This window comes from Narcine bancroftii, chromosome 12 (assembly GCF_036971445.1).
Source record: "Narcine bancroftii isolate sNarBan1 chromosome 12, sNarBan1.hap1, whole genome shotgun sequence".
Classification (NCBI taxonomy): Eukaryota; Metazoa; Chordata; class Chondrichthyes; order Torpediniformes; family Narcinidae; genus Narcine; species Narcine bancroftii.
The window spans coordinates 91,385,824-91,412,877 of NC_091480.1; the positions used below are offsets into that span (position 1 = coordinate 91,385,824).

The 27,054-nt window shown below is 39.1% G+C and overlaps 1 protein-coding gene across 1 annotated transcript; it reads left to right on the plus strand.

Moving 5' to 3' along the window:
* Positions 1–27,054, plus strand: hrob (homologous recombination factor with OB-fold). Its single transcript, XM_069904702.1, has 10 exons — positions 1–100; positions 3,609–3,659; positions 4,500–5,747; positions 7,250–7,333; positions 12,425–12,565; positions 13,824–13,932; positions 17,588–17,673; positions 18,003–18,125; positions 21,429–21,630; positions 26,823–27,054. Exons 3-10 carry the CDS (start codon positions 4,695–4,697, stop codon positions 26,876–26,878), a joined length of 1,854 nt encoding a protein of 617 aa, XP_069760803.1. The 5' UTR covers positions 1–100; positions 3,609–3,659; positions 4,500–4,694; the 3' UTR covers positions 26,879–27,054.

Consider the following 27,054-nt stretch of genomic DNA (forward strand, 5'->3'; position numbering starts at 1 on the left):
GGAGGGTGGCCTTGGGCGTCAGGAGGAGTGGGCAGCTGGGGCCCCGGCAAGAGCCGTCCGGTCAGGGTGTTCGTGGGGAGCTCCACCAGCCACACACGAGGTATAAAAGAGCTGTCTGTGGCTTAAGTTCAAGGGGTTTCTATTAATTGAATTCTAAAATGTTGTCTGTTATAGACATGTTCCTTTTTTTAAAAAAAAAGTCGCAAACAAACTCTTCGATCCTGAATAAGGGATATATGATTGGATCCAATTTCACCTTCTGTGGAAGGCTTTATGACTCAATGCACAAATGGATCGATCAGCCATTTCACCATCTTCGCTTTTTTTTAGTTCAGTCTTGGTGTCTCTGCTGACCTTTGTGTTTTACTTGAAGTTACTTTGAAGTTACCTTAATTACCTGTGCCTTAACGGGGACACAGATTTTCATCAATTTTGTACATACACAAGATGATTTTTAATGACAATAAATGATGCAAAGATTTAAGACAAACTTGCACACTTCACTTTTATTTTTGATGTATCGCATTTTGTCAAAAGGTGTTAGAAATTTGCATTTACAAATGGGCCACCTGCATACTACAGTTTTATAAGTTATTTCAATAAATTCAAAGAATTAGGATTTTTATTTCTGAATGCCCAATTGAACAAGTTTAACATTCTTATCAGTGTGGCCTTGTAATCCCTTCCTGCACCTGACGAAAAAGCTTTGGTGACTTTTTAAGATCTGTAACTATTTTCTGCAATTTTTTTCATAATTGTGTCCTGAAGATTTTTTTTCAAGCCTGCCAAATGGTGCAGAAAATGCATACCATCTGTGGTTTCTATCACATTCTCTGGTGTTGGCAAGGCATGGTTGATCAGGAGTAGCTGAGATATCTGCATTTAATTTTTCATTTACTTTATGATTGCAACAGACCAGAGGACCATAATGTCAAATGATGTCTGTTTTCCCAGAAATCTACTTAAGATGCTCTTCAAAGTAATGTTCCAACATAAAAAAAAAGAGAGCAGAAATTATGTTCACATTCAAGTAATTTACCAATGCATGGTACATTGAATAGATTGAATTTGAGTTGCTCAATCCACCTGAAAACCCACAATATTTTAGTGCTTTGAATGTTCTAAGATACTTCAAGAGTAAATAATCAGACAAAAATAATATTCCTCTCATTGAGGATACATTAGAGCAATTCTGAAATACTTGGTCAAAAAGTTAAGTGCACAGGAAATGGAAATGCAGAAGCTTTTAGATTTCCAAAGCATGAAGAATCTCAAGGTTCTGGAATGAGAACATAAAACCAATAATTTTCTGCTATGTTGTGTTAATGCTTCTGTTTCTCTTAATAACAAACATGAAGGGCTGAATGCAAAAAGCAACATAAAAATTGAATGAAGTCTCAGATGCTGTCTTCACACAAAAACATACATTTTGGGCACTGGAATACAAATCTGCTTAAGTGGCCTGTGTGATTATGGCTGGGATAGTGCATTTTAACCCCATGTAGTCTTTGGTCTTTGTTGGCTTTCAATATGATTTTCTGCAGTTTTTTTTCCAGTTTGTCTCTTAATCTTGTCTAAAGTCAAGATACAGATTGTCTTTAGTAATTTTGTGCCCAATTGCCTTTATGATCAATGTTCCAGTTATAAAGCATTAGTAGCCTACTTAGTAGCCATAAGTGCACTTTAAAGTTGCAGAGAGACTAATAAGAGATCATTTATTTAAAGAAGGGTTTTACTTCAATATCAAAACATCATCAATTTGCAATGTAATAACAGATTATCCATCATATTTGGATTGTTACTGCTCATTGTTACATGTCTTTTTTTCTTTTTATTGCTATCAAAATACAAGAGTTTGTCAACTTTGTATAAATTGTATTGAACCAAAGACAGACATCTGATTTACTTTTGTTCTCAAAGTAAAGCAATTGTGTAGAGCTTCAAACGTACATACACTAAATAACATTTCTGTTTTGTGTAGGTTAGCAATTACTTTTTCTGAATTATTTTGCCTGTATTTATATTAAAAATTAACAGATGTATAATTTCATGTTTTTTTTTAAAAAACATGCTTCATTTGGTTTTTTTACTGTGGTCGCCACTGTCTATAAGTTAGCAGAGCAGAAATAGGCCTTTAAACCTATCAAATCTGCCCTGCCATTTAATCATCTATTTTCCTACTGCCAGGCCGCCTCCCCATAACCTTTGATGTCCTGGCGAATCAAGAACCCTTAAATACATTCAATGACCTGGCCTTCACAATCCCATGTAGCAACAAATACCACAGATTTGCCACCTTCTGCTCAAGAAATTCCACTGCTTCTCTGTTCTAGGTGGACACCCTTTAATCCTGAAGTTGTGCCCCCTTGTCCTGGACTCTCCCACCATAGAAAACAAACTTTCAACTTCTATTCTGTCTGCCTTTCGGCATTCAAGATGTTTCCATGAGATCCCTCCTCATTCTTCTAAATTCCAATGAGTACAAGCCAAGAGATGTCAAAATGATAACCCTCTCATTTCTAAAATCATCCTTATGAACCTCCTCTGAGCCCTCTCCAATGTCAACACCTCCTTTCTTAAACAAAAAGCCCAAAACTGCTCACAATACTCCCGGTGAGATCTCACGAGTGCCTTATAAAACCTCAACATCACATCCCTGCTCTTGATTTTCCATTCCCCTTGAAATGAATGTCCTTTGCCTTCCTCAAATTTTAGTCCCATGGCTTTTTGTAACCCCTGTGTTCATAATCAAGCTCTGTCACTGGTGTGATGTGAAGAGGGGAAGTCCATGGGTTGGCACACTGGAACTGCAAGTATTGCAGCTTTCTTGTGTTATAACCCCACTGCTGCATTGGTGGTGTTTGCATGTTCATTCTTTGACTTCATCTGTGATTTTTGTCCATTCCATAGACACGCTGATTGTTAGGTAATATGGGTGCCATATATTGCTGCAGCGTGAATGGACAGCATGTGAAACACAAAAATGATAGATATGGAGGAATATAGGTATTAATAATCTTTCCCAGAGGTTATCATCCACATTACTGTTTTTCTATCTGTCTTATTCACCTTTATTTAAATGAATCAGATGGTGTATGTTGTGAAATGGAAATATCTAATTCCACATTATTGAGCAAAAGTGCAGTTCTTGCATTCTTCAGCTAATTTTATGTCTGTTGATAATGGATTTTTGTCTCCAAACACAGTTCTACACATTCTGAATCATGAATTTGCATGCCTGTCTACGCATGTACTTAAGATTAAAATTAATGGTGCTATGAGAATATGCAGAGTTATAAATTGTTGATTTTTATACAATAATAATTGACTCAGGAAAAAAACGTTCATTTCGATTTTGCCTCTGACAAAGTTGAAAATAATGCAGTTGGTTAAAGATGTTGGTCCTGGAATTTTGCAGGGCATTTTTAATTAATGAAATAAAAATCCAATATTTTTATAAATCCATGCAAAATTTATTCTGTAACTTTTTGGAAGCCATTTATTTCTTGTAGTAACAAAGGATTGTACAGAATTAAGAGTGCATCATGACCATTATAGTTCATGTTTGTGTACTCAATTTTTAATTTCCTTCCTTTCTCTCCTTCAAGGCTTGTAGTTTACAGAACTTGTTTTCTGTTGGAGAAGAGTTTGATGATGATGTAAGTGATAATTTGTACACTTTGCAGCTTCCATTGTATATTCCATATTCACAGAATAGTAATTGACTAAAATAACTCCTATTTTAGTTTTAAATCAATAGATAAAAGTGGCTATTGCTATTTTAAAATACAACTCCTTTGGGGAGAGTTATATAATAAAAATACTGAGGTTCCTTTCCTAGAAATAAAAAGGCATCCATTAAGTGGTGTTTTTAAAAAGTTGGTTCACAGTGGATAAACTGCTTGGGAATGTCTTGCTCTGAAAATACAAAGTATTGTTTACTTTTGTGCACAGTGTAAATTCTTTCCGACATCAGGTGAGCAAATGAAAGTCGGATAGATAAATTTAGTTCAGGGGACTTGTCCGTATTTAAGGGAGCAAACTGAACAGACTGTGTTGAAGTTCTACTGAAATAGGCTTTCCAGTTGCATATATCTGCTTCAATACTTGTGGTTAGTGGACACATTAGTGCAGGAGTTGTTGAAAGCGACAAGGAAAAATCATGGGATTTATTGGAAGTTTGATTATCCAAAATACATTTTTAATACTGTACTTGATTCCACTAAAACTGACTATTTCACCATAATAGGATTAATTTTTTTATCTTTTATTAAAATTTTGTTTTAATGAAATATTTGACATTAATTGTCTTATGATGTGGATCCTCATTAATAACTAATTCTGAATTCATAAACAGTTGCATTTTGTCTTTTTACTATTTTAAATAGTTGTCAATTTTAACAAATTTATTAATTAAAAGAAATACAAATTCATAAATTTTATAAGTGCTATCTGTTTTCCAGTTTTGTGAAATTAATTTTCTACTCTGCTGTGGGCAGGATTTATTGTTGGCAGCGTTGGATGCTGAAAGCGTAGCTATCGGCTCTTCTGGAACAACCCCAAGTGTTAGATTGAGGCCTATTACTTCAGCCCTTCGAACACCAGCTAATTCGCATTATGTATCTGAAAACGTGGCTTGCAGCACGCCAGGTCAAAAGTATTCTCGATCAGAACCTGATTCTGTCTCAACTAATATGACCAATTATAAAAATCTTACAAAGAAAACATTGACGGCATCTTTTGATGCCTCTTCAAAGTCACCATCATGGTTAAACAAGCAAATCTCCACTCGTACCTTCAGTGTCGAGACCAATGTCTCGCAGAATACCACCATAAAATCAGTCACTGGTGTATGGAAATCAGGTGAAGAGCTGAGGAAGGATGGGAATATACATAATTCCCAGATGGGGAATTCAACTTCTTACGTAAAGAGTATTTCGATCCCTGGAAATGCTTCTCCTCAAATATATTCAGGAGGTGATTATGTTTTTCCACCAGCCAAATTTCCACGGTTGCCAGGAGGGCATGAAGAATACGATAAGGGCAAGAGTAGAATTTATAAGAATGGTGAAGAGAAGTCCAAAATGAATAATTTTGACAATGCAAACAAAACTAATCATCCATCACATGCTTTCAACCACTGTTCAAATAATTCAAGCTGTACCAAGACTGATGCTGTTACAATGAGAGATGGCAATAATTTATGTGGTCAGGTAATTGATAATCATGGTTACACAGCTGAACTATCTAGCTCTGGGACTACATTATGTAGTCCTATTCCATCTTGCACAATCACAACGAAAGAATTAATAACACCTCTGCCAGAAAATCCTTTAGGTAAAAACGTAATGGGAAATGCTATTATCCCATGCAAAATTGTTTCCCCAAGTTTAAAGTTCCAGTCTACACCACACCAGAAAATGAGCTCTACTGCATTAAGAACTTGCCCAAATTCAACGCTATTGCAACAACGGGCTTTAACCCCTACACTCACGGATGGAGGCCTCAGAAGACCAATCACGTCCACAAGTGAACTGCAACCTCTGTTGTGCTCTATAGAAAGCCCTTCAGTTACTGTGGGAGCTCAATATTCACCATCAGCAAATTCGAGTTGTGTGGGAACTCCCGTTACAAATCATCTAATTCAGTTGGTATCAGCTGCAAATCGAACACCAGAAATTCTAAAGTTGGACAGACCTCGAGCAAAACGACGCTTTCCTGGGCCTGCAGGAATTCTTCCACAACAGGTACAGTGTCCAATGCTACTTAAGTACTGTAGGTTCTAAACAAATTCTTCCGTGTTACGTAGCTAGTCAGCCTGAATTGAAACACTTGCTATAATCTAATTCTGGCCAAATTTTGTGAATGGGGAAAAAAATGAATAAATCTCAAAGGAGACCCTTTTAATCCTTGTTCTAAATTTTCTAAATATTGTTGCTTCATCAGAAATTTAAAATGTTAACATTTAGACTTTCATTCTATATTCAGTCTCTGAGCATAATTATGGAAGTAGTATAATTTTTTGAAAGAAAATATTCAAAATTAGATTGCAATGCTACAAATACAGAAGATGAATACCGGTACTCCAAGAGTACGGTGGCTTCAAAGTGGGAAAATTTAGAGATCCCTCAAGGTATGCTCTTAAAAAATTTTGAAAGTCAGAAATGGTTATTGTCATCCCATCAACTGGAGATGCTAAGATCTCTGCTCCAATCAAGGGAAATGTGGACTGGTTGCCTTAATGTAAATTGTTGGTGTGAACTTCATAAAGACTATAACTTGGATAAAAATTAACAGCTATGTGGAAAGGCATGAGAGGATTATTATATTTCTCAGTTGGACCTACCTGTATTGGTTTCTTTTATTGCCTTTTTAATTGCCATTAAAGTGGGATATGCCAGGTTTCTGTACAATGTCATTTCTGTCACTGTTATTGTCATTTGATTTTTAATTCTCTTTTAACTGATCCTGAATTGTCCTGCTGTTCTAAGGATTTGAAATTGTCAAGTGGTCTGAATTGCTAATTAAATCATTTAAGCACGGTAGCGTCATTTGCGCAAGCTATTATTTGGTCATCTGTGATAGTAGTTAGCAATATCGTGGATATCCGGTGTTGTGCAGAAAAAATGTAAAACCACCAGTCAGTTATTTATTATCTTGGGGGTGGGGGGAAAGAAACACCTGAAGATGTATACCTTCATTAAACTTAATGCTGTCCTCCATTGCTTTAGTGAGACTTTTGTTTAGAATGATTACAATTTCCATTATAAGAGCATTTGAAAAGGCAGAATTTGGAAATTTTTTTGGTACTTATGAGCACTGGTCTAAACCAGGGGTCATGAGTTTGTTCCTCATTGGGGCCTCATTTCTGTGAGGGGCATTAGACAAAGTGGCGACTCTGTCTTCCTTAAGGTAGACAAAGTTGAAGAATTTGATGTATGTTATATTCTAAATGTAATATTACATGACAATAATGGAACCTTTATCTTTATCCCAGGGACTGTTAAAATGCTCCTGTTATAAACTGGGTATATCTTCTAGGGTGAGGAGATATTTAAAATTTCCAATGATAGATGTGTGAGCATAATTTCTTCGAGTAAATAGACTTGAATTCCAAAAGTAAAGTTAGAGTTGCTGCAGCTCCTTTTGTTAGAGCTTTGTAAACCGATTGCAGGTTAATGTCTAACTCTTCATATCAGAGCATGCTTTTTAAACTAAATGCTTACTGCTGATCCTACTTGTCTTCCAGCATCACGGCAAAAACCTAGATGAAGTCTTGATTTCAGCTCCACAGACACCGGCACATGGTGCAGTGCCAAAACTACATCCTCAGGTAAACTAGCAGATTTCCCATAAGCAGTCTTTGCACATTTAAGTCCTGAATTTTGAGTGGTTTCACTGTGGAAAACCAGATTAGGATTGTCACTTGGGGCAATAAAGTTATGGTTTTACAATTGTACAAATATATTCAATTCTGATCAGAGAAAGAATAATATGCCTTCTAATTGCACCAGCTATTGTACCACTTTTCTTTGAGGGATGACATTTTGTTTACCAGCTCATTGTAGCACCTGCTAACAGTAGAAGATAATCCATGATCTTAATGAACATCAGTGCAGGCTTGAAGGGCCATTCATCCTGCCCTCAGCATTTTTATTTTTAAAAAAATTCTAAGCTATTTGCTATTTTCATTTGAATTAATGACCTGCAGAAAGTTACAAGCAAAATCTTCAGATCTGCAAAACTTGTCAAAGTAGAACAAGAAATATAAGGAGGTAACCGATGCATTATTTAAATTTCTTGGATAACTGAACCTACTTTGTTGTGAAAAATTGAAAGTAATCTGTTAACAGGAGTACAAACTTAAGGGATAAAAGAAAAATATGGCAGTGCCATAGGTAAATGAAAGAAAGAAGAAGTACTCGATAAAATTAAAGAGTTGGTGTACAAAACAAAGATGAGCTTAGTGGAGGTGTTGTGAGGACACCCTTTGGAATACCGATCATAGTTATAATTACTGAATTTAAGAAAATATTTTCCTCAAAAGGGTGTAGAAGTGAAGACCAAAATATTCTTGCTATTAGACTTGGAGGGAGAATTTGACTATTCAGTTCATCAAGTCTGCTTTGCCATTTGAATCATGTCTGAGTCACTTTTTCCTCTCAAACCCATTCTCCTGTCATCTCCCCATAACGCTTGACACACTTACTAATTAACTTACAAACCTTCACTTTAAATTTACCCAATGACTCGATCTCCTCAAATGTTTGTAGCATAGCAGTGAACTCCACAGATTCACCACCCTCTGGCTGAAGAAAGTTCTCACCAGTGTTCTCAACTGAAATTTTTTATCTTGAGGTTCCAATCCTATCACTGGAAACATCAAGAGATCCTATTTTGTTTTAAAGATTAATAATGATGTAATTCTTTCAAGAACTGTTTTTGAGCCACAGTACTATTCAAGTGAATGGCAGACAAATTAATAATTCATTAACTTGAAGTGAGCCTGAAAGTAAAATTAAAAGGTTGCATAAGAACCAAAAAACATTATCCTTGCATCTACTCTTTATATATAAAAAAATGTATATGTTTCAATGAGATGTTTAGGTTTAATTGGCTGATGTAAATTGCCCCCTTGTGTGTTGAGGGAGTGGTGAGAATTTAAAATGGGATTAATGGAGGATTTACTATCAATAATTGGTTGATGATTGGTGCAGACTCCATTTCTATGCTGTATCTCACTTGACAAAATAAACAGATTCAAGAAAGAAATAAAGACTCAAGGACATGTTGAGGAAGTGGGATTTGTTCAAGATTTGGTGTCAATAAAGGGGAAAAAAAGTTGTCCCAAAATGTCTTAGTTGCAGTGAATTTCTGAACTGCCGACCCCAATGCTTTATAATCACAAACAAAAGAAAAGGTACTGTCATCCACCTTTCTAATTGGGAACAACGAGATAAAGGAATTGAATACATTTTTTTTTTACCTTGAACGGGTACATTACAGATGAGTTGATGTGAAGGAAATTTCAAACTAAATTTAGGCTGTCAAGAAAGCTAGGAGATGTCTGCAAACTGAAGACTAAGTCGAGTTTTAAACACACCCCCCCCACCCCCCTTCACCTCTGAGAACTCTTTACTTCAGTAGTCCTTGTTCATCGATTTTTGACAATATGTAGATTGTATTTTTTAATGTTTTGCTTGAAGGTGTTATTCAGTATCTTCTCTTCTTTGGCTTGGCTTCGCGGACGAAGATTTATGGAGGGGGTAAATGTCCACGTCAGCTGCAGGCTCGTATGTGCCTGACAAGTCCGATGCGGGACAGGCAGACACGGTTGCAGCGGTTGCAGGGGAAAATTGGTTGGTTGGGGTTGGGTTTTCCTCCTTTTGTATCAGTATAGGCAGGCTCTAATGACAGCTTACTTCAAAATGTAAAGTGCCAATATGTGTTTCAGTACATGGGTTATTCAAATGAATATCTCGACTGCTTGTACAAAACTTGAATCCATGCCACCAAATGTTGCAAACCATTGCATATTTCACTCACAGATGCATTGAACTGAGTGCACCTAATAGCCTGAATATGCTTGAGAGTGTCTGATCTTGGAAGCTAAGCAGGCTCAGGCCTGGTCAGAACTTAGGCTGTCTCCCATCCATGAACATCAGGTGCTATAGGTTTCTGTGAGGGTCATTGGACAAAGTGCTGACTCTCTGTCTGCCTTATGGTAGAGGACAAGAATTTCATGTAGATGGCCGCAGTGGATGGCCGCAGTGGATGGCCTCCAGAGGGGATGGCCTCCAGAGGGGATGGCCTCCAGAGGGGATGGCCTCCAGAGGGGATGGCCTCCAGAGGGGATGGCCTCCAGAGGGGATGGCCTCCAGAGGGGATGGCCTCCAGAGGGGATGGCCTCCAGAGGGGATGGCCTCCAGAGGGGATGGCCTCCAGAGGGGATGGCCTCCAGAGGGGATGGCCTCCAGAGGGGATGGCCTCCAGAGGGGATGGCCTCCAGAGGGGATGGCCTCCAGAGGGGATGGCCTCCAGAGGGGATGGCCTCCAGAGGGGATGGCCTCCAGAGGGGATGGCCTCCAGAGGGGATGGCCTCCAGAGGGGATGGCCTCCAGAGGGGATGGCCTCCAGAGGGGATGGCCTCCAGAGGGGATGGCCTCCAGAGGGGATGGCCTCCAGAGGGGATGGCCTCCAGAGGGGATGGCCTCCAGAGGGGATGGCCTCCAGAGGGGATGGCCTCCAGAGGGGATGGCCTCCAGAGGGGATGGCCTCCAGAGGGGATGGCCTCCAGAGGGGATGGCCTCCAGAGGGGATGGCCTCCAGAGGGGATGGCCTCCAGAGGGGATGGCCTCCAGAGGGGATGGCCTCCAGAGGGGATGGCCTCCAGAGGGGATGGCCTCCAGAGGGGATGGCCTCCAGAGGGGATGGCCTCCAGAGGGGATGGCCTCCAGAGGGGATGGCCTCCAGAGGGGATGGCCTCCAGAGGGGATGGCCTCCAGAGGGGATGGCCTCCAGAGGGGATGGCCTCCAGAGGGGATGGCCTCCAGAGGGGATGGCCTCCAGAGGGGATGGCCTCCAGAGGGGATGGCCTCCAGAGGGGATGGCCTCCAGAGGGGATGGCCTCCAGAGGGGATGGCCTCCAGAGGGGATGGCCTCCAGAGGGGATGGCCTCCAGAGGGGATGGCCTCCAGAGGGGATGGCCTCCAGAGGGGATGGCCTCCAGAGGGGATGGCCTCCAGAGGGGATGGCCTCCAGAGGGGATGGCCTCCAGAGGGGATGGCCTCCAGAGGGGATGGCCTCCAGAGGGGATGGCCTCCAGAGGGGATGGCCTCCAGAGGGGATGGCCTCCAGAGGGGATGGCCTCCAGAGGGGATGGCCTCCAGAGGGGATGGCCTCCAGAGGGGATGGCCTCCAGAGGGGATGGCCTCCAGAGGGGATGGCCTCCAGAGGGGATGGCCTCCAGAGGGGATGGCCTCCAGAGGGGATGGCCTCCAGAGGGGATGGCCTCCAGAGGGGATGGCCTCCAGAGGGGATGGCCTCCAGAGGGGATGGCCTCCAGAGGGGATGGCCTCCAGAGGGGATGGCCTCCAGAGGGGATGGCCTCCAGAGGGGATGGCCTCCAGAGGGGATGGCCTCCAGAGGGGATGGCCTCCAGAGGGGATGGCCTCCAGAGGGGATGGCCTCCAGAGGGGATGGCCTCCAGAGGGGATGGCCTCCAGAGGGGATGGCCTCCAGAGGGGATGGCCTCCAGAGGGGATGGCCTCCAGAGGGGATGGCCTCCAGAGGGGATGGCCTCCAGAGGGGATGGCCTCCAGAGGGGATGGCCTCCAGAGGGGATGGCCTCCAGAGGGGATGGCCTCCAGAGGGGATGGCCTCCAGAGGGGATGGCCTCCAGAGGGGATGGCCTCCAGAGGGGATGGCCTCCAGAGGGGATGGCCTCCAGAGGGGATGGCCTCCAGAGGGGATGGCCTCCAGAGGGGATGGCCTCCAGAGGGGATGGCCTCCAGAGGGGATGGCCTCCAGAGGGGATGGCCTCCAGAGGGGATGGCCTCCAGGCAGGACGTTTACACTAAATAAGGTTGAGTTGCGGTGATTTCAGAGGCAGGATGTTTGAGGTGGGGGTAGGATGAATGAGGTATAACTGAGTTTTAAAAAATGTTTTGCAAATATTCTCCATTTTTAGAGGGAGATTCCCGTCCTCGTGGTGGGAGAGAAGAATGCGGTGGCTGGCTCAATGCAGGAGCAATATCAGTCTTCCTTACCCATAATTCCCCACACAGCTGGAACTGTTCTGCGTATCCCAGGCTCTGGCAGAGTGGTTCCAACTGCATGGGGGATCATGGGTAACGAAGACGGCCATTTCTCCTTCATTGAGCTGGTACGGCGCTCCGGTGAACTCTAGGCTCAGCAGCACTGCACCCCTGCTGCCACATCAGGAGTTAGATGGGGGGGGTGCAACAGGCATGGAAGGGAGGGGATGAGGGGGTGCTGATGGGCAGGCAGGGGCTAGGAGGGAGGCATTTGCTTAAAGGGGCTGCCATTTTAAAATGATTCCGAAATTCGGAAGATTTTGAACACCAGCAGGTGTTTGGTCCCGATGATCCCAGATAAAAGGTTAAGCACCTGATTTACATGACAATAATGGAACCTTTACTTTTCTTTCTTGCTGAAAATTGTTCATGGTAAAGGAACTGACTGCTGGAAATCTCGCAAATAATCTGCTCTTTAAAAAGAAATCAGGGAGTTTGAATTTTGCTGTAATGTTAAAGCTTGATGAATAAGCAAAAGGGAATATAAAGAAAGGAGCTCCAAATGGGTCTGTTGGTGACACAAGTAGGGATTAGAATAATTTTTTGATTATTCAGATGTAGATTAGTAATATTAAAGATATGGAATATTACCTATTTTTACATTTAAGGAACATCTGAGTTCACAACAATCTGTTGAAGATGACTTTGGGAAAGGCCCATGGGCCACCATGAAAGAAGAGCTACAGTTGGATGAAAGAGACACTAGCTGTTTCCTTCGAAACTACAGCATTGCCATGGTTCTGCGAAAGGTGAGCTTAACAGTCATGTACTCTGGCAAATCCTATATAATTGCAATATTAATTGTAAAGAATATTAACCATAACATCTAGGAATAAGAGCTTTGAAAGTTGGGAAGCCACATGTAGGGGGAGAAATTTGATTGGAGAGAGAATCTACAGCATGTTGTAAGTCAACAAAAAAATAAAATTGGTACACCTTTGCTTTAAGAAATTATGGTTTAATCCATTCAAGATGTGCTGAAAATGATGGTTGCTAGGCAAGCAGCAGAAACGTAGTTGGTCCACTGGCCCATGGGAGATGAATCAGTGTTTTTAAAGTAATTATTGTAGCCCAAGGCTTTCACAGGCAAGGTCAGATGGTGAAGTGAAATGAGAGCACAAATAATGGAAGTAGGGAGGGTAACAGTATAACAATCTACAGGGATAAGAAGCCACTGGATTTAGAGCACAGAGCATTTTATGCATGGGTGCAGGTGGTCTCAACCTCCGTTACCACCCTTCCCCCCCCCCCATGACCAATTGCATCAGACCTTTGTATCAAATAACTGTTAAACAGTTGACAATTAATTTTTATATGAATAAAAATTACAGGAATGGTTTCAACATGTTGAAAACAATATTGTTGGAGTACACTTTGAATTGTATAATTCACACTGAAAGCACTACAAATTAGCAGAGGCTTATGGAGGTGAAGAGTTGACCAAATGAATGGAGTGGAAGAAGAGAGGTTATATTTCATGGGACAACCTAAATCTGGCTAGAAGCAGGATAAATAGTCTGGTCATAAGTTTTGTAACTAGTATAAGGACTTGGCGTGTAGGAAGAAGGCAGTTAATGGCTCTGAAGCAAACGAAAGGTGAGTGGTCTGATGTTCAGGAATGTGTCTTCCAGGTGAAAATACAGAAGGCAGTTAGAAATACTGATGGATGCCAGTCCTTAAATATATGGAAGTGAAGTCCGAGCATGTAAAAGTTGGTTACTGCTTTACAAAGCCTGAATTGGAACACTCCAAGAATGGGTTGAGTCGTTTTGGGCACCAGACTTTAGGTAGAATATATTGGCCTATATAATAGGTGCTCTGGTTGGTAAGGGATTACTTAAGGTAGTATGTGAGTGGGGAGATTGAGAACCAGTGGCTTTGACTTTGAAAAGTACTTGCTATAAAGTAGTTTGGAGTTTAAATTTTATTCAACTAACCTGCTCCAATGTATTCTAAAAGTAGGTGACTATTTCCAATGTTTTAAATGGCCCACTTCTGTTTCTTCAGGCAGCTTTGAAACAGCTCCCTAAAGGGAAGGTTCCCAACATGGCTGTACTTGTAAAGTCACTGACACGAACAAACACAGATGCCAGTGCTGTTTTTAAAGATCCATCAGGTAATGTTTTCCTTCTCATGTTGCACTATGAATTTAATAATTGAAACTGCTAGAATAACTTAATTCTATGCAAAAGTTTGGTAACTTGGAAATCAGTCTAGATTTTTTTTTAAATTACATTTATTAAAAAAAATTCCCACCAACCAATGTGTTTGCCTTGATTTTAGCTTGTATAGCAAAGTAAAAGGAATCTTGACAGCAGATTCACAATATTGCTAGAAAATGACAATGTGCTACATTGATGACTGTACTTAGCTGGAAAAGTTCCCTCTGTTTATTTTACCTGCTTTGGCTACTCTGAAGATTTTTTTGAAGTTTAATGATGCCCTAAAAAGGGCAAAAAATTATTATTGCTGGCCCCTGCTGATAATGGTCTAACTTACAGTTTTTCAAAGTTATGATGGTTTGAATCCGTACTTTCAATTTTGAATTCCAATCTGTTCCCGCACTTGCGATATGCAGACATCAGAGTGAAATTAATGACCCTGTCGCTTTAGCGCCCTCATCATCCAGCAACAATTTTAGTTCAATGCTTCAAACATTTTTCATGCCCAGTATGCTTTCAGTGTGGAATAAAGATATTCAAAAGTTAATTATTAAAAAATGATAGGTGTAGTATTCTTCTTTGACTTGTGATGGGTTTGCCAGAACATAAGTTGAGGAGCATCTGTATTATGGTTGCTAATCATTTTATTCAAAGGGACCACAGTTTAATTCCTTTTCAAATTGGTCTTTGCAAAAGTCACTGTAAATGTGTGGAAAAGAAAAAGTGTATATCATGGCTATTGTGATTTATGGTGTGAAAAATAAAAAATTAAAAAAAAAAAAAAAAAAAAAAAAAAAAATTGGTCTTTGCAAGCAAGGTTTGAATGATGTGTTTCCCCAATTGAGGGCAAAACCCAGAAATTATGGGCTATGATATTTCTTTTCCACTTCAATTTGTTTACCTTTTCCACGCCATCTGAATGTGCTGAGTTTCAATCAACTTTTCTCCATACTCTCTCAAACTTGGTTCTTTCCTGAAGATGTTTAAAACATTCACCAAGTGGCAAGATCTCATTTGCACATGCCCATCCCTTTTTCATCATACCTTGATAAAGTATTATTAATTGTGTTGGACAAAAGAAGATATGCAGGTTATCATTTGCCTGTGATTCCATTGGCTCTAATGTTTTGAGCTGTTTGCATATTGGGGCATAGACCACGTGCACTATATCAACCACAGCCCTCCTCGGTCCGCTTTGTTACTGCTTCAGAATATTCACTGAAATTGATCAGATCTCCTATTAACCAAGCCATGTTACCTTTGCTTAATTCTCCCTTACCAAGTGTAGATTAATCCTGTCCCTCAATACTCTCCCACCACAGAGGTTAGACTCAGGCCATTTGTTACCTGACTTAACCTTGATGCCCTTGAATAAAGGACTCCATTTGTTGACCTCCAGTCATTGACACCTCCCCTCTGGCAAAAATCTGTCAAGGACTCAACAATATCTTCCAAAACAGCCTGAGATACATTTTGGGCATTTATCTACCTTTTTAACCTGCTATGGTGTCTAATACCCCTTTTCAATTATGGCATGTTCTAAAATGTCCCCATATTCTCATTCTGCATTGTGTTTCTCTTTCGTGAGTGCAGGTGAGAAGTGTTCATTTACCTTCTCTTTAGTGAGTGTGGGTGAGAAATGTTCATTTACCTCTGAATAAAAACAAAAATAGCCTGCAGATATTATAAATCTGAATTTAAAAACAAAATGCTGGAACATATTTAGGAGGTCAGGCAGCATCTATGGAAAGAGGAACAGTTAATGTTTCAGCTCTGCACATATCCAAAACACTGTTTTCTTTCCACAGCCATGCTGATTTTTTTTTTCCTCCCGAGCATTTCCTGCTTTATTTTCTAGCTGTAATCTGTGTGTCCTCATAGGAATGACTTTCTTTACTGTTGGTCAAAATGATCAGAATATTTATGTCTCGGACATATTCTTGACTTTGCAAAATGAGGTGTGGCTGGATGTGAATTGATAAATCTGTTAGCACATAAATCCAGTCATCATGGTTGAATTTCGTTTGACGAAAAATGCAATTGATATGGTTTTCCATATCTGTTGGTTGTCTTTATCTACTCAAAATAGCTTTTGGGAGCCACCTAGTTTATCTACCTATCTAAAAGCCTTCATTGGTTTCCTTTATTAAAACATGTGACAGTTAATGTAGATCTTTTATTTCTCCCCATTTTTCTGTTTGTGTGAGGTTGGAATCTTGGTATTGGTCAAATGTCACTGTTCGATAGCCTATAAACTTTTTTTTAATTACTTTTCTCCCTTTGTTACTGTTAAAATTCAATTGAAAAGTGTTGTTTCATCTTGGAGAATATATAACTTTCCAATTGTTTCATGATTAAAAGTATTAATTCTTGAATAAACAATATTTGAAGCCTGAATTTTTTATAAAGCTCTGCGCAATAACAATTTTAACCCTAATACAACAACTCTTTTTTACAAAGAAGTTGCATTCCTAGAACACTGTCTATCACAATTTTCCTTAACACAACCTTCTTTTTCCCCAAATTGAATTCCATGTTATAAGTGGAGATGTGTTTCTATGGGAAGTTTTTCCCTCAGTAATGCCCCAGTGTGAGTGTTCTATTGGCAAAGGCACTATCTAGGCAGAAGAGAAAGGTTGTTATTTTACTTGAAATGGATGTTGCATTGTTTGAAAATGGATCTTTGAATAGTATTTGGTCCACTGCTGGGCCAAAGCGTGTTTCTACGTGGCACATGGAGATTTTCCAACCCACTGAGGTCAGGGTGGATCTGAGGTCATGTCTCAGACCTCCCGGGTGATCTTGGGTGGGCTGGCAAGCTATCTGCCACTGAGGTTAGTGAGGTCATCTGTCCGTCTCTTTGGCGCTCCAGGTTCCAATGGATCTGAGGTGGGGGTGGCAATTATCTGTTGACCTGATGTATACATGGATGACTTGTCAGTACAGTCACACTCAATCTAATCGGTTTGGCACTCAGTCACAATTCCTATTAGACTGCCACACGAGACAAAAATGATGGATAGTTACCCCATCGTTGCTAAGGAGTGTCTTCAGGAGATCCTGCCCATTGTGACCACTTATCTTTGTGAATTAAGCTTTTCAATGTTGCTCCAGTTGAAGGCAAATGCATGAAACCATATTGAAGTGGAGGCAGATCTCAGGTGTGCATTATTGACAACAGAACCAAAGATGTGGAAACTGGTGAAGAAACATCAGGAACAGGGGTTTCAGTAAAGTGGCTTGAGTTTTGATTGAGAGTTTTTATATTCAGAATGTGCTTGCAGTGTTTTTTGTCCTTTAACAATGTTAAATAAAATACTTCAAATTGAATAAAGAGCTGCCTTTGACTTGAAAATATTCCTCAGTTATTGCCACTAATGGGACATGGCATGTTAGGCTGGAAGCCAAGTGACCCTTAGACAGAAAAAGGTTGATCTAAGGAAATCCCTTGACTAGCCTCCCACTGTGAACTGACAGCCAACAATTCTTGCCTTTAGTAAAAGAATTCAGTGCAAGATATTGTGAAAGCTCTGGGAAAATGAAGTCTTGTGAATGTTATAAAACACTGCTGAAATTTGATTTACTGAAGCCTAATTATTTTTTCCACAGGCGAGATGCAAGGTACTATTCACAGACAGTTTCTTATTGAGCAACCAAATGATTTAAAAGTTGGAACAGTGCTCCTCCTGAAGCAGGTTGTTAGCTTGTTACTTGAAACTTACAATTCTTTGGTCATTAACTTTACTGCTCATTTAGTGTCAATTGAATATGATTGCCACCTTTGAATAACATGCATACCTCAGTAAAATGACCATTTTTGGACGCTTCAGGCAGTCGACATTAACATTTAATGTTAAATTTGTGGCAGGCGCAATTCTCAATGTTTTTTTAATGATACAGCATAAGCATTTGGGTGGCATGTCGATCAAAACTAAGTCTTCGTCTATAAATTCCATCTGTAATTTAAGTATAATGGGTAAACTCATTTATCAACAGTGGCATGTATTTTTGTTTCTGTTTTTAGGTTGGTGTATTTTCTCCATCGCTTCGAAATCATTATTTGAATATAACCCCAAGTAATGTGATTAAAATATATCCACAAGGTGCTAATGAATGTATTCGTAACCAACTGGCCCAGAGTTCCCAGGTAAGAAATGTAAATGTCAGCAGTGATCTCTTCTTGCACATTCTGCACCTGAAACTGGATCAGCATTGACAATAGTACTAAATAATTGGCAAACCCGGATGTCCTTTGACTCCTGTTTCAAAACTTCCTGCCCTTTGCATCCTTCCTTCAGCTGAAACCTCGTAGCTATTAAGAATCTTGATTTTATTTTTTTAAAAAATTATGCACACTATTGTCTTGACTGCTAAGTTCTGTTAAATTTTCTGTGAAATCTACAAACAGCAAAGTATTCCATTTTTCATTTTTAAATTATCTTTATTGAATTTAATTAAAAACAGGCATAATATGTTCCTAAGGAGCCAAATGCAATTATTTATATTGATTATCATATTGTACATTAATGATAGTACATGAAATCACAATCGAATGCACAAGTATTTATTACCCCCCCCCCCAAAAAAAAACTAAATGAAAACAAAACCCAATTGCTCTAACCCCTCCTACTAAACAAGGTTGAATTAATATTAGTAGCAGTCTTGGAACTGAACGGCGACTTCCAGAGGTCCAGCAAAGCACACCAACCTACCGCATTCATTTAACTTCATTAATCAAATTGTAGAAATAAATCATAAATGGACCCATGTCCTATCAATTGTGACCTTAATTTTCCTGACATTATGTCTAAATTTTCTCTCAACTCAAAAAGGACATGATGTTCTGAAACTATTGCAAGTGGGTGGGTGGAAATTCATCTCTCAATTTCAATAGGATTTCTCTTCTGGCCAGCAATGTCGAAAATGCTAAAACTTGTCTTTGATTTGACGTTAAATTTATATTCTCATCTTTGGAGAAATCAGATATTGCTATTAATGGACAGGGTTCAAGATTGATCCTGAAGATGTCTGAAAAGCTTTTTAAAAAAATTTTCCTAATTTGCGCCAAGACCAAAACATGAGCATCAAAGAAGCTTGAAAAATGTTGCATTTATCACAGAATGGATTGATATCAGGTTAAACTTTAGGCAGATTAACTTTAGAACTGTATCTAGCACTCAGAGAAGAATTCTTAATTAGGCCTAGAATTGTGAACCAATCTTCCTCTGAGAAGGATAAATGAAGATCATTTTCCCATTCAGTTTTGGTCTTGAGAAAACGCCTTTATATTCAATATTTTATAATATAAAGCAGATATTATTCCTTTATGTATAAAATGTAGTTGAAAAAGTTTGTCTATAACATTCAGATCAGGAAGATGAAATTTTGGAGGTTTAGATCAAATAAAATGCCTCATTTGGTAATACCTGAAGAAATGTCTATTTGATAAATTAAATTCCGCCGTCAGTTGCAAATAAGATATTATTTATAAATAAAGTAAAATGTTACTTATAAATAAGTAAAATAAGATGCAAAATTTTGTGGAATAAAAAAATCTTTAAAGCTTTTAACCCCTATCCAATTCCATTCTTTAAAACCTGCATCTAAAAACGAGAACTGGAAGAGATGATTAAACAGAATTGGATGAGTGAACAAAAATCTCAAAAAACCAAACTTTCCTGAATTGAACCCAAATTCTTAGCCTCTGTCTCATTATTAAATTCTTTGTTAATTTTGGAATAGAGAAAGGTAAGGATGAGCCTGAAACTGCCCACATCGAAGAATTTTTAAAAGGTTTCAACTCAGTTTGGGCAGTCGTCTATGCTCTAATTTCCTTTCAAAAGAGTGAAAGAACAATTTATATATCGAGGTATCATGATAACTAAGAACATTTAAAAACCTCCAAAGAAAATTTTGCAGCTCTATTTAATCAATAATGTAATCTGATGAATGGTCACCACTTTCTCTATATTCGGTCAATACTAATTCAGTCAAAATGAACATTTTACCAAAATGTTTATTTATTTCTATCATTACCAATATTTATTCCAAAATTCTTTTTGATACATTGGAATAATTTGTATGGCTAGGGAAGAAATGAAATTTAACTTCAGAATGCAAGACGTGACGGAGGTTTGTCATTACCCAATTTTAGATTTTATTATTGGGCAATAAATAAGAAATATGTTATCATTGTTACAATTTGATAAAATAGCAAAGTATTCCAGAAGAAGCCAATTTAAAACAAATTTGCTTAAGAAGATTCTTGTGTCCCCATTTAAAGGAATAAAATCCAAAATGTCAGAATGGGGTACATTTTGTGTGAAGTGAATTAGGTGAAGCATATCTATCATTAAAATGAATTTTAGAAACAAATAAAGACACAGGAATCTATCCTTACTTTATTATTTCGTGCTTGCCCTCGTGAATTGTCCAATATAGAGATAATTAGTGGAGTACCACAGGGATCAATTCTTTGTCTGCAGTTATTCACTATTTACACTTCTGGCCTGAAGGAAGGAACAGTCTGCAAGGTCTCCAAATTAGCTGATGATACAAATAGGTGGTAGGGAATTTTGCAATTCTGCAACTGGATAATAACATAAAAAGTGGTCAAAATATTTGCAAAGTAGAGAAATGTGAGGTAATTTACTTTGGTAAGAGAAATCAAAAGGGAGAGCGACTACAAATGAGTGAAGTACAAGGGTGTGGACTCAAAGAAAATCTGATGGATTGGAGGAAGTTCAAAGGAGATCTGACAGATTATTTCCTGGGATTACAGGATGTCCAACCAAGAGAGAATAAATAGTTTGGTATTGTATTCCTTGGAGTTTAGAAAAATAGGATTGACCTTATTTCCTAAGGGGTCTTGATTTTTAAAATTGGGATGTTTTAACGTGAGAACATCAATCATAGAGAGATTTTCTTTGGCTTGGCTTCGCGGACGAAGATTTATGGAGGGGGTAAAAGTCCACGTCAGCTGCAGGCTCGTTTGTGGCTGACAAGTCCGATGCGGGACAGGCAGACACGGTTGCAGGGGAAAATTGGTTGGTTGGGGTTGGGTGTTGGGTTTTTCCTCCTTTGCCTTTTGTCAGTGAGGTGGGCTCTGCGGTCTTCTTCAAAGGAGGTTGCTGCCCGCCGAACTGTGAGGCGCCAAGATGCACGGTTTGAGGCGATATGTCATTTAAAACATTTGTAGATATTTCTTCTTGCAAAGGGTGGTAAATCTTTGGAATTCTCTTCCCCAGTGGAAGGTAGAACATTAGAGAATTAAAGTAACGGCAAATAAATATTTGACAGATAAAGAAATGGCAATGGCATTTGAGAAGTAGAGGTCATCATAGATTACCTATGATCCTTTTGAATGGTGGGGCAGGCAGGCTTGAAGGGCCTGATGGCCTCCTCTTGCTTCTATTTTCTTGTTCACCAAAATATTTTCCTTTTTTTTCAGAACCACATTGGACTTTTACAGCAATCCATGATTGAGTCACTACAATCAAGTTGTAGCAGTTTAACCACAGACAAAGTTTGCATAGCCACAACACGATGGGATTTTGAAATGCCTCCTTCCAGTACAAAAAAGGAAGCTTTGAAAGTATCTGGAAGTAAAAGTGCAGCATTGGAGGGACAATGTGATGAAGAATGGGAACCAGGTAGATCAATCGTTGAGATGAATTTTGAAATTGTGTATTGTCCAACATTGATCTTGAGCAAGTAAAAACTCCATAGTGAATATTTTTAAGTACTCCCAATTAATGTCTTCAAATAATGTATCTATGAAAATATTTTTTTATATTACATTTGGTTACAGTGTTTGAGATGATTTGAATAAGATAGATTACCAATGTAAAAGTTAGAACCTGGAGTAGGAAGCCTTCGTAGGCCTTACCCGCAGAGACATCAAGAATGTGGGCACCTTTCCGGAAATGCTGAAGTCCAAAAGATGCTGAACCTCATTGTTCTCTGGCATTGGGTTCTCCTTGGAGTTCAATTGTGAATCCTGACTTTCATGAATTTCACAGAAGTTTTTCCCTTGGTATTCTGTTGCCATATCTGTGCCCGAAAAACAAACCTGTTCATTTGCATGAATAGCAACAGATTTGGAAGGCACTTATTTTCTTTAGAATTTAATTTACTTTGAAGTGTCACGTCATTATTTTTTAAATTAATGTTTAGTTTTTGAATGCCATTTGGAAAATGAAGAAAAATCTTTGTTTCTTAATTCGATTGACAAAGCCAGTGGATGTAATGACCAGATGGTTGTTTTCTTGAGTCCTTTTTTGTCTGGGGCATCTACTTATAAAGTCTCATTTTCAATTTGGCACAATTACTAGTAAAGTTGCTGCCTCACAGGTACAAAGGTTCAACTGTGTGTAAAGGGTCATTTCGCTGCAATGCTATGGGTTTCCTTCAGATACTCCAGTTTCCCATATCACAAAGGTTGGTCACTGTAAACTGTGTTGGTAGAATCTGGGGGGAGTTGATTGGAATGTTACAGAATTTTTTAATTTAAAAACCTTGCATTACTGACGGCTGGCATGGACTCTGGGTTGAAAGACCTGTTTCCATGCAGTATGAATGTATGTAAATTAGATTAGTTGCGAGGATTGCTCTTGGTCGCTTAAAACTACTAAAATATGGTGAATAAAACCTTGTATGGCATCCAGAGAAATTTTTAAATGAAGGACTGAATAAATTTGATTAATCCCTTGTTATTGTCTCGAAAGAGACAACCAAGCATTACATGAAAACCAGCTTACTTTTTGGGACATGGGGAAACAGTGTCTCCTACTGTCAGTAACAAGTAGGTCTGGTTCTCTTCAAGGAATGATATCGTGGATGACAAACTGAAAATTAAGGCAGAATTTCGATGGTGATTGGGTAGATGAAGTAGAGAAATGTGAAATTGAGCAAATGAAAAAAGAAAGTAAAAATTGGATGTGCTCTTCACTTTGAAGTTGCTGTGCAAATATAACATTATTAATTGTCTTTGGGGTTCTGTAGTTTTCGTATACAAAAGGGAAAAATTATTAATTTAAAAAATTTTAATGATACAATGTGGTAGAAACCATTCTGGCCTATGAACCCATGCTGTCCAAATGTCTTCCACAGTGATGCAAAATACTTATTCAATTCCTTTGCCGTCTTGTCTTCCATTGCAATTTCCCCAGCATCATTTATCAGTCGTGTATCTGTAATTTCTTTTTTTTAACCCTTGATATACTTTATAAAAAATGCTTTTAGTATCTTATTTCACAGCTTCTTAAAGTTCCTTCCATCTTCCCTGCTCGTGTGTCCTTCAAAATCAACTTTTGCCAGTTCCTCTCTCCTTCCCTTTCTATGCTATTAGATAACTGAATCATTATCCATCTGAAAGGTTAGTTCCAGCAAGCATCTAAAGATTTTAAACTTTTTCCTTCCACTCCTATACCACTTTAAGTAATCCCTATGCCATAGGAGCTCTGTGATTAGTAAGGGATTATTTAAGGTGGAATGTGAGTGTAGGAGGTTGGGGGGGAGGGGAGGAAGGGGTTGAACCACTGCTCGAGAACCAATTGTTACTGAGATATTTTGCTTGAGAAAAATGGTCATTGGCCCATTTCCTTTGGAGTTATGAAACCGTCCACGTAACGAGTCCATTAGATTTTACTAGCAAGGAAAACTAGTAGTGAGGTCATGGAAAATGTATAGATTAATGAGTATCTGGCTATCTCTGGGTCCTGACAAGATATTCCTGAGGGCCTTGAGGGAAGTTGGTGTAGAAATAGGGGCACTGACAGAAATATTTAAAATGTCATTAGTCACGGAGGAGGTGCCAGAGGATTTGAAGGTAGCTCGTTTTACTCCACTGTTTAAAAAAAGGCTCTAAAAGTAAACTGGGTTATTTATAGGCCTGTGAGTCTGACATCAGTGGTAGGTAACTTGATGGAGAATGTCCTTAAAAATGGAATATACAAGAACTGATTAGGTGTTGTCAACATGGTTTTGTGTGTAGTAGATCATGTTTAACAAATCATATAGAATTTTTTGAGGAGGTTACTAAGAAGGTTGATGAGGACTGTGGGTGTTGTCCATATACACTTTAGTAAGGCCTTTGACAAGGTTCTGCATAAGAGGTTCAATCATTTGGTATTAATGTTGAAGTAAAATGGATTCAACAGTGTCAAATTTGAGGCCGGTGACTAGTGGAGTGCCTCAGGGATCAGTACTGGATTAATTCTTGATGTCATGTATATTAACGATCTGGAAGAAGGGGTGATAAATTGGATTAGTATGTCTGGAGATGTTACTAAGATTGGTGGTGTATTGGACAGTGAGGAAGGTTTTCAAAGTTTGAGTGGGATCTTGGCCAGTTAGAAGAATGGGCTGAAAGACAGCAAATAGAGTTTAATACTGGTATATCATTACCTGAAAGTGGAGTCAAATGTAGACAGGGTGGTGAAGAAAGCTTCCGTTTGTTAGCCTTCATAAATCAAGAGTATGAGTATAGGTGTTGGGATGTCATATTGAAGTTGTATAAGGCATTGGTAAGGCCAAATTTGGAATATTGTGTGCAGTTTTGTTTGCTGAATTATAGGAAGGACATCAGCAAAATAGAGAGCAGAGAAGATTTACAAGAATGTTGCCTGGGTTTCAGGGTGTGAGTTGCAGGGAATGGTCAAACAGGCTAGGACTTTATTCCCTAGAGCATAGAAGATTGAGGGGTGGTTTGTTAGAGGTATTTAAAATTGTGAGGGTGGCAGAGTAAATATGGATGGGCTTTCCCCATTGAGAGTGGGGAAGATTAAAACAAGAGGACATGGATTGAGATTGAAGGGAGAAAAAGTATATGGGAAACATGAGGGGGAAATTTCCTCACTCAGGAGGTGGTGGGAGTGTGGAATGAGATGCCGGCCAAAGTGGTAGATACAGGCTCTATTTTAATATTTAAGGAATAGTTGGGTGGGTATATGGAAGAGAGAGGTGTAGAAGGTGCGAGTCAATGCGACTAGGTGGGAGAAGGTGTTCGGCATGGACTAGAAGATCCAAATTTGTCTGTTTCTGTGCTGTAATTGTTATAGGTACGATTAAAACAGTGATTTTCAAACTTTTTCTTTCCACTCACGTACCACCTTACTAATCAGTGCACCTATAGCATAGGTGTTATGGTGTGTGTGAGTGGAAAAAAAAAGTTTGAAAACCACTGATCTATTGGGTAAAATCCCACCCTTGTGCATATTCTGATTGTAAAGTTTGGAGATCTAGAATCTTTACTGGTGTTTTACTGGAAATTTGTGAATCAGTTGATATTTTTGTGTCGGTAATCTTTACAAAAAAAGGTTCACTCCAAAATATTTCACATTTCAATATTATTGCCTTGCTTTGTAGTCTGATGGGTTCTTTGATTTACTTTGTTCTTTTACCCTGTACCTCGATTGAAGTTGAGGGCACATGACGCAAATCTGGTTTTGGCATTCATCTTCAGGCCTGATCAAATGAAGTTATAGTGAGTCTTGCATTCTTCTGCCAAGATTGCCAGATAATAAGTATGCTGAAGAGGAAATGGAATCCCCATCTTATTTTCCATACAGCCAATGACTACCTGGTGAATTCTCTCATTAGATACTATCCCATATCTTATCTACAACTTTTTGTGGCCATGCCTTCAGCTGTTTAAGCTTTAAAATACTTGCATTTCCATGTTCCTCTACTTTAAAATTTCCTTAAAATTAAACATCTTCTTGCTATTTTTTCCAGTATCTGATTAATGTTTCAAGGGGTATACCATAGCTGTAGAAATGTGTGTTAATGGTGAAAGTTGCAATTTCAATTGTGGTTCATCTACTTTGTGTCAATGGTCAAAACCACAGTTTCCAGTGGGAGAAACAAACAGCAACAATAGCCATAATGTACAAATTGAGTCCACTATATTATTCTTGAATTATTCAAAGTCAAAGCTAAGTTTGCAAGGAGATTTCTGGTTTGAGGAATTTGCAAGATAATACAGCATTCATTATTGAATCAATGTGTCCATCATCGAGATCTCAGTAGTGAAGAGAGTTAAGAACTTCAAATTCCTGGGTGTCAACGTCTCTGAGGATCTGTCCTCAAGCCTCCATGTTAATGCAATCATGAAGGCAGCCCAGAAATGGCTATACTTTGTGAGGTGTTTGAGGAGATTTGGTATGTCTCTGAAGACCCTCAAACTTCTACAGGAGACCATTCTGGCAGGTGGCATCACTGTCTGGTATAGAGGCAGCAAATCTCAGGACAAGAATTAAATCCAGAGAGTTGTTAACTCAGCCTGTGACATTACAGGCACCAGACCACTCCATCAAGGACATCTGCATGAGGCAGTGTCTTAGGAAAGTAAAATCTCTCCTCAAAGACCACACCATCCAGGCCATGCCCTCTTCCCCTCTTCATTCTGCTCCATGGCTGGGTGGGGTGGAGGGGGGGGAGGGGGGGGCTGGCTGGTGAAAGGTACAGGAGCCGAAAGATGAGCTTCTTCCCTGCTGCCACCAGTTTCCTGAATGATCAATGAACCAAAGACATTGCCTTATTTTTTCGTGCCCTACTATTTATATTTTATATATTACTGTGGTAAAATGACTCATAATAAGAATGTTTGCACTGTGATTACTGCCTGCTAAACACTGAATTTTGTGACTTGTTCATAACAATAAATTCTGATTCGTATGTTTCAGTTCTCCATGCTAGGAATGCCATTGATCAAACTTATAAATCAACTGCAGAAACTTGCAGATAGTAATTTTCTATCATTCTTGTGAGTAAGATGTAAACTCTAAATTAGCATGCTTTGTTTCCTAGTTGTCTGCAATTTATTTTGTTTTTGTTTTTTCAGATGATCTTGATGACCTGGTGGCTGAACTGCCAGAGGAACTCTTCACAGCCCTTTAGAATCTCCAATGAAGTACAGAATTTAATCCTGGAAAACTGGTTAATTATTTATTTTATTCTTGTTCAAGATGATAAATCTGGGTTGCAATCTGCACTGGATTTTGGATTAACACTAGATCATCCAGATCCATTTAAGACTTGAAATTATGGTCATAAAGAAGACATTTTCCTTCTGA

What these genes read in the sequence shown, in the direction of transcription:
- hrob (XM_069904702.1), top strand. Translation starts at nt 4,695, where the DNA reads ATGACCAATTATAAAAATCTTACAAAGAAAACATTGACGGCATCTTTT. An exon ending in TGTTTTTAAAGATCCATCAG is followed by an intron (nt 13,933 to 17,587) that starts GTAATGTTTTCC and finishes TTTTTTCCACAG; the next exon opens with GCGAGATGCAAGGTACTATT. An exon ending in TGATGAAGAATGGGAACCAG is followed by an intron (nt 21,631 to 26,822) that starts GTAGATCAATCG and finishes TTGTTTTTTCAG; the next exon opens with ATGATCTTGATGACCTGGTG.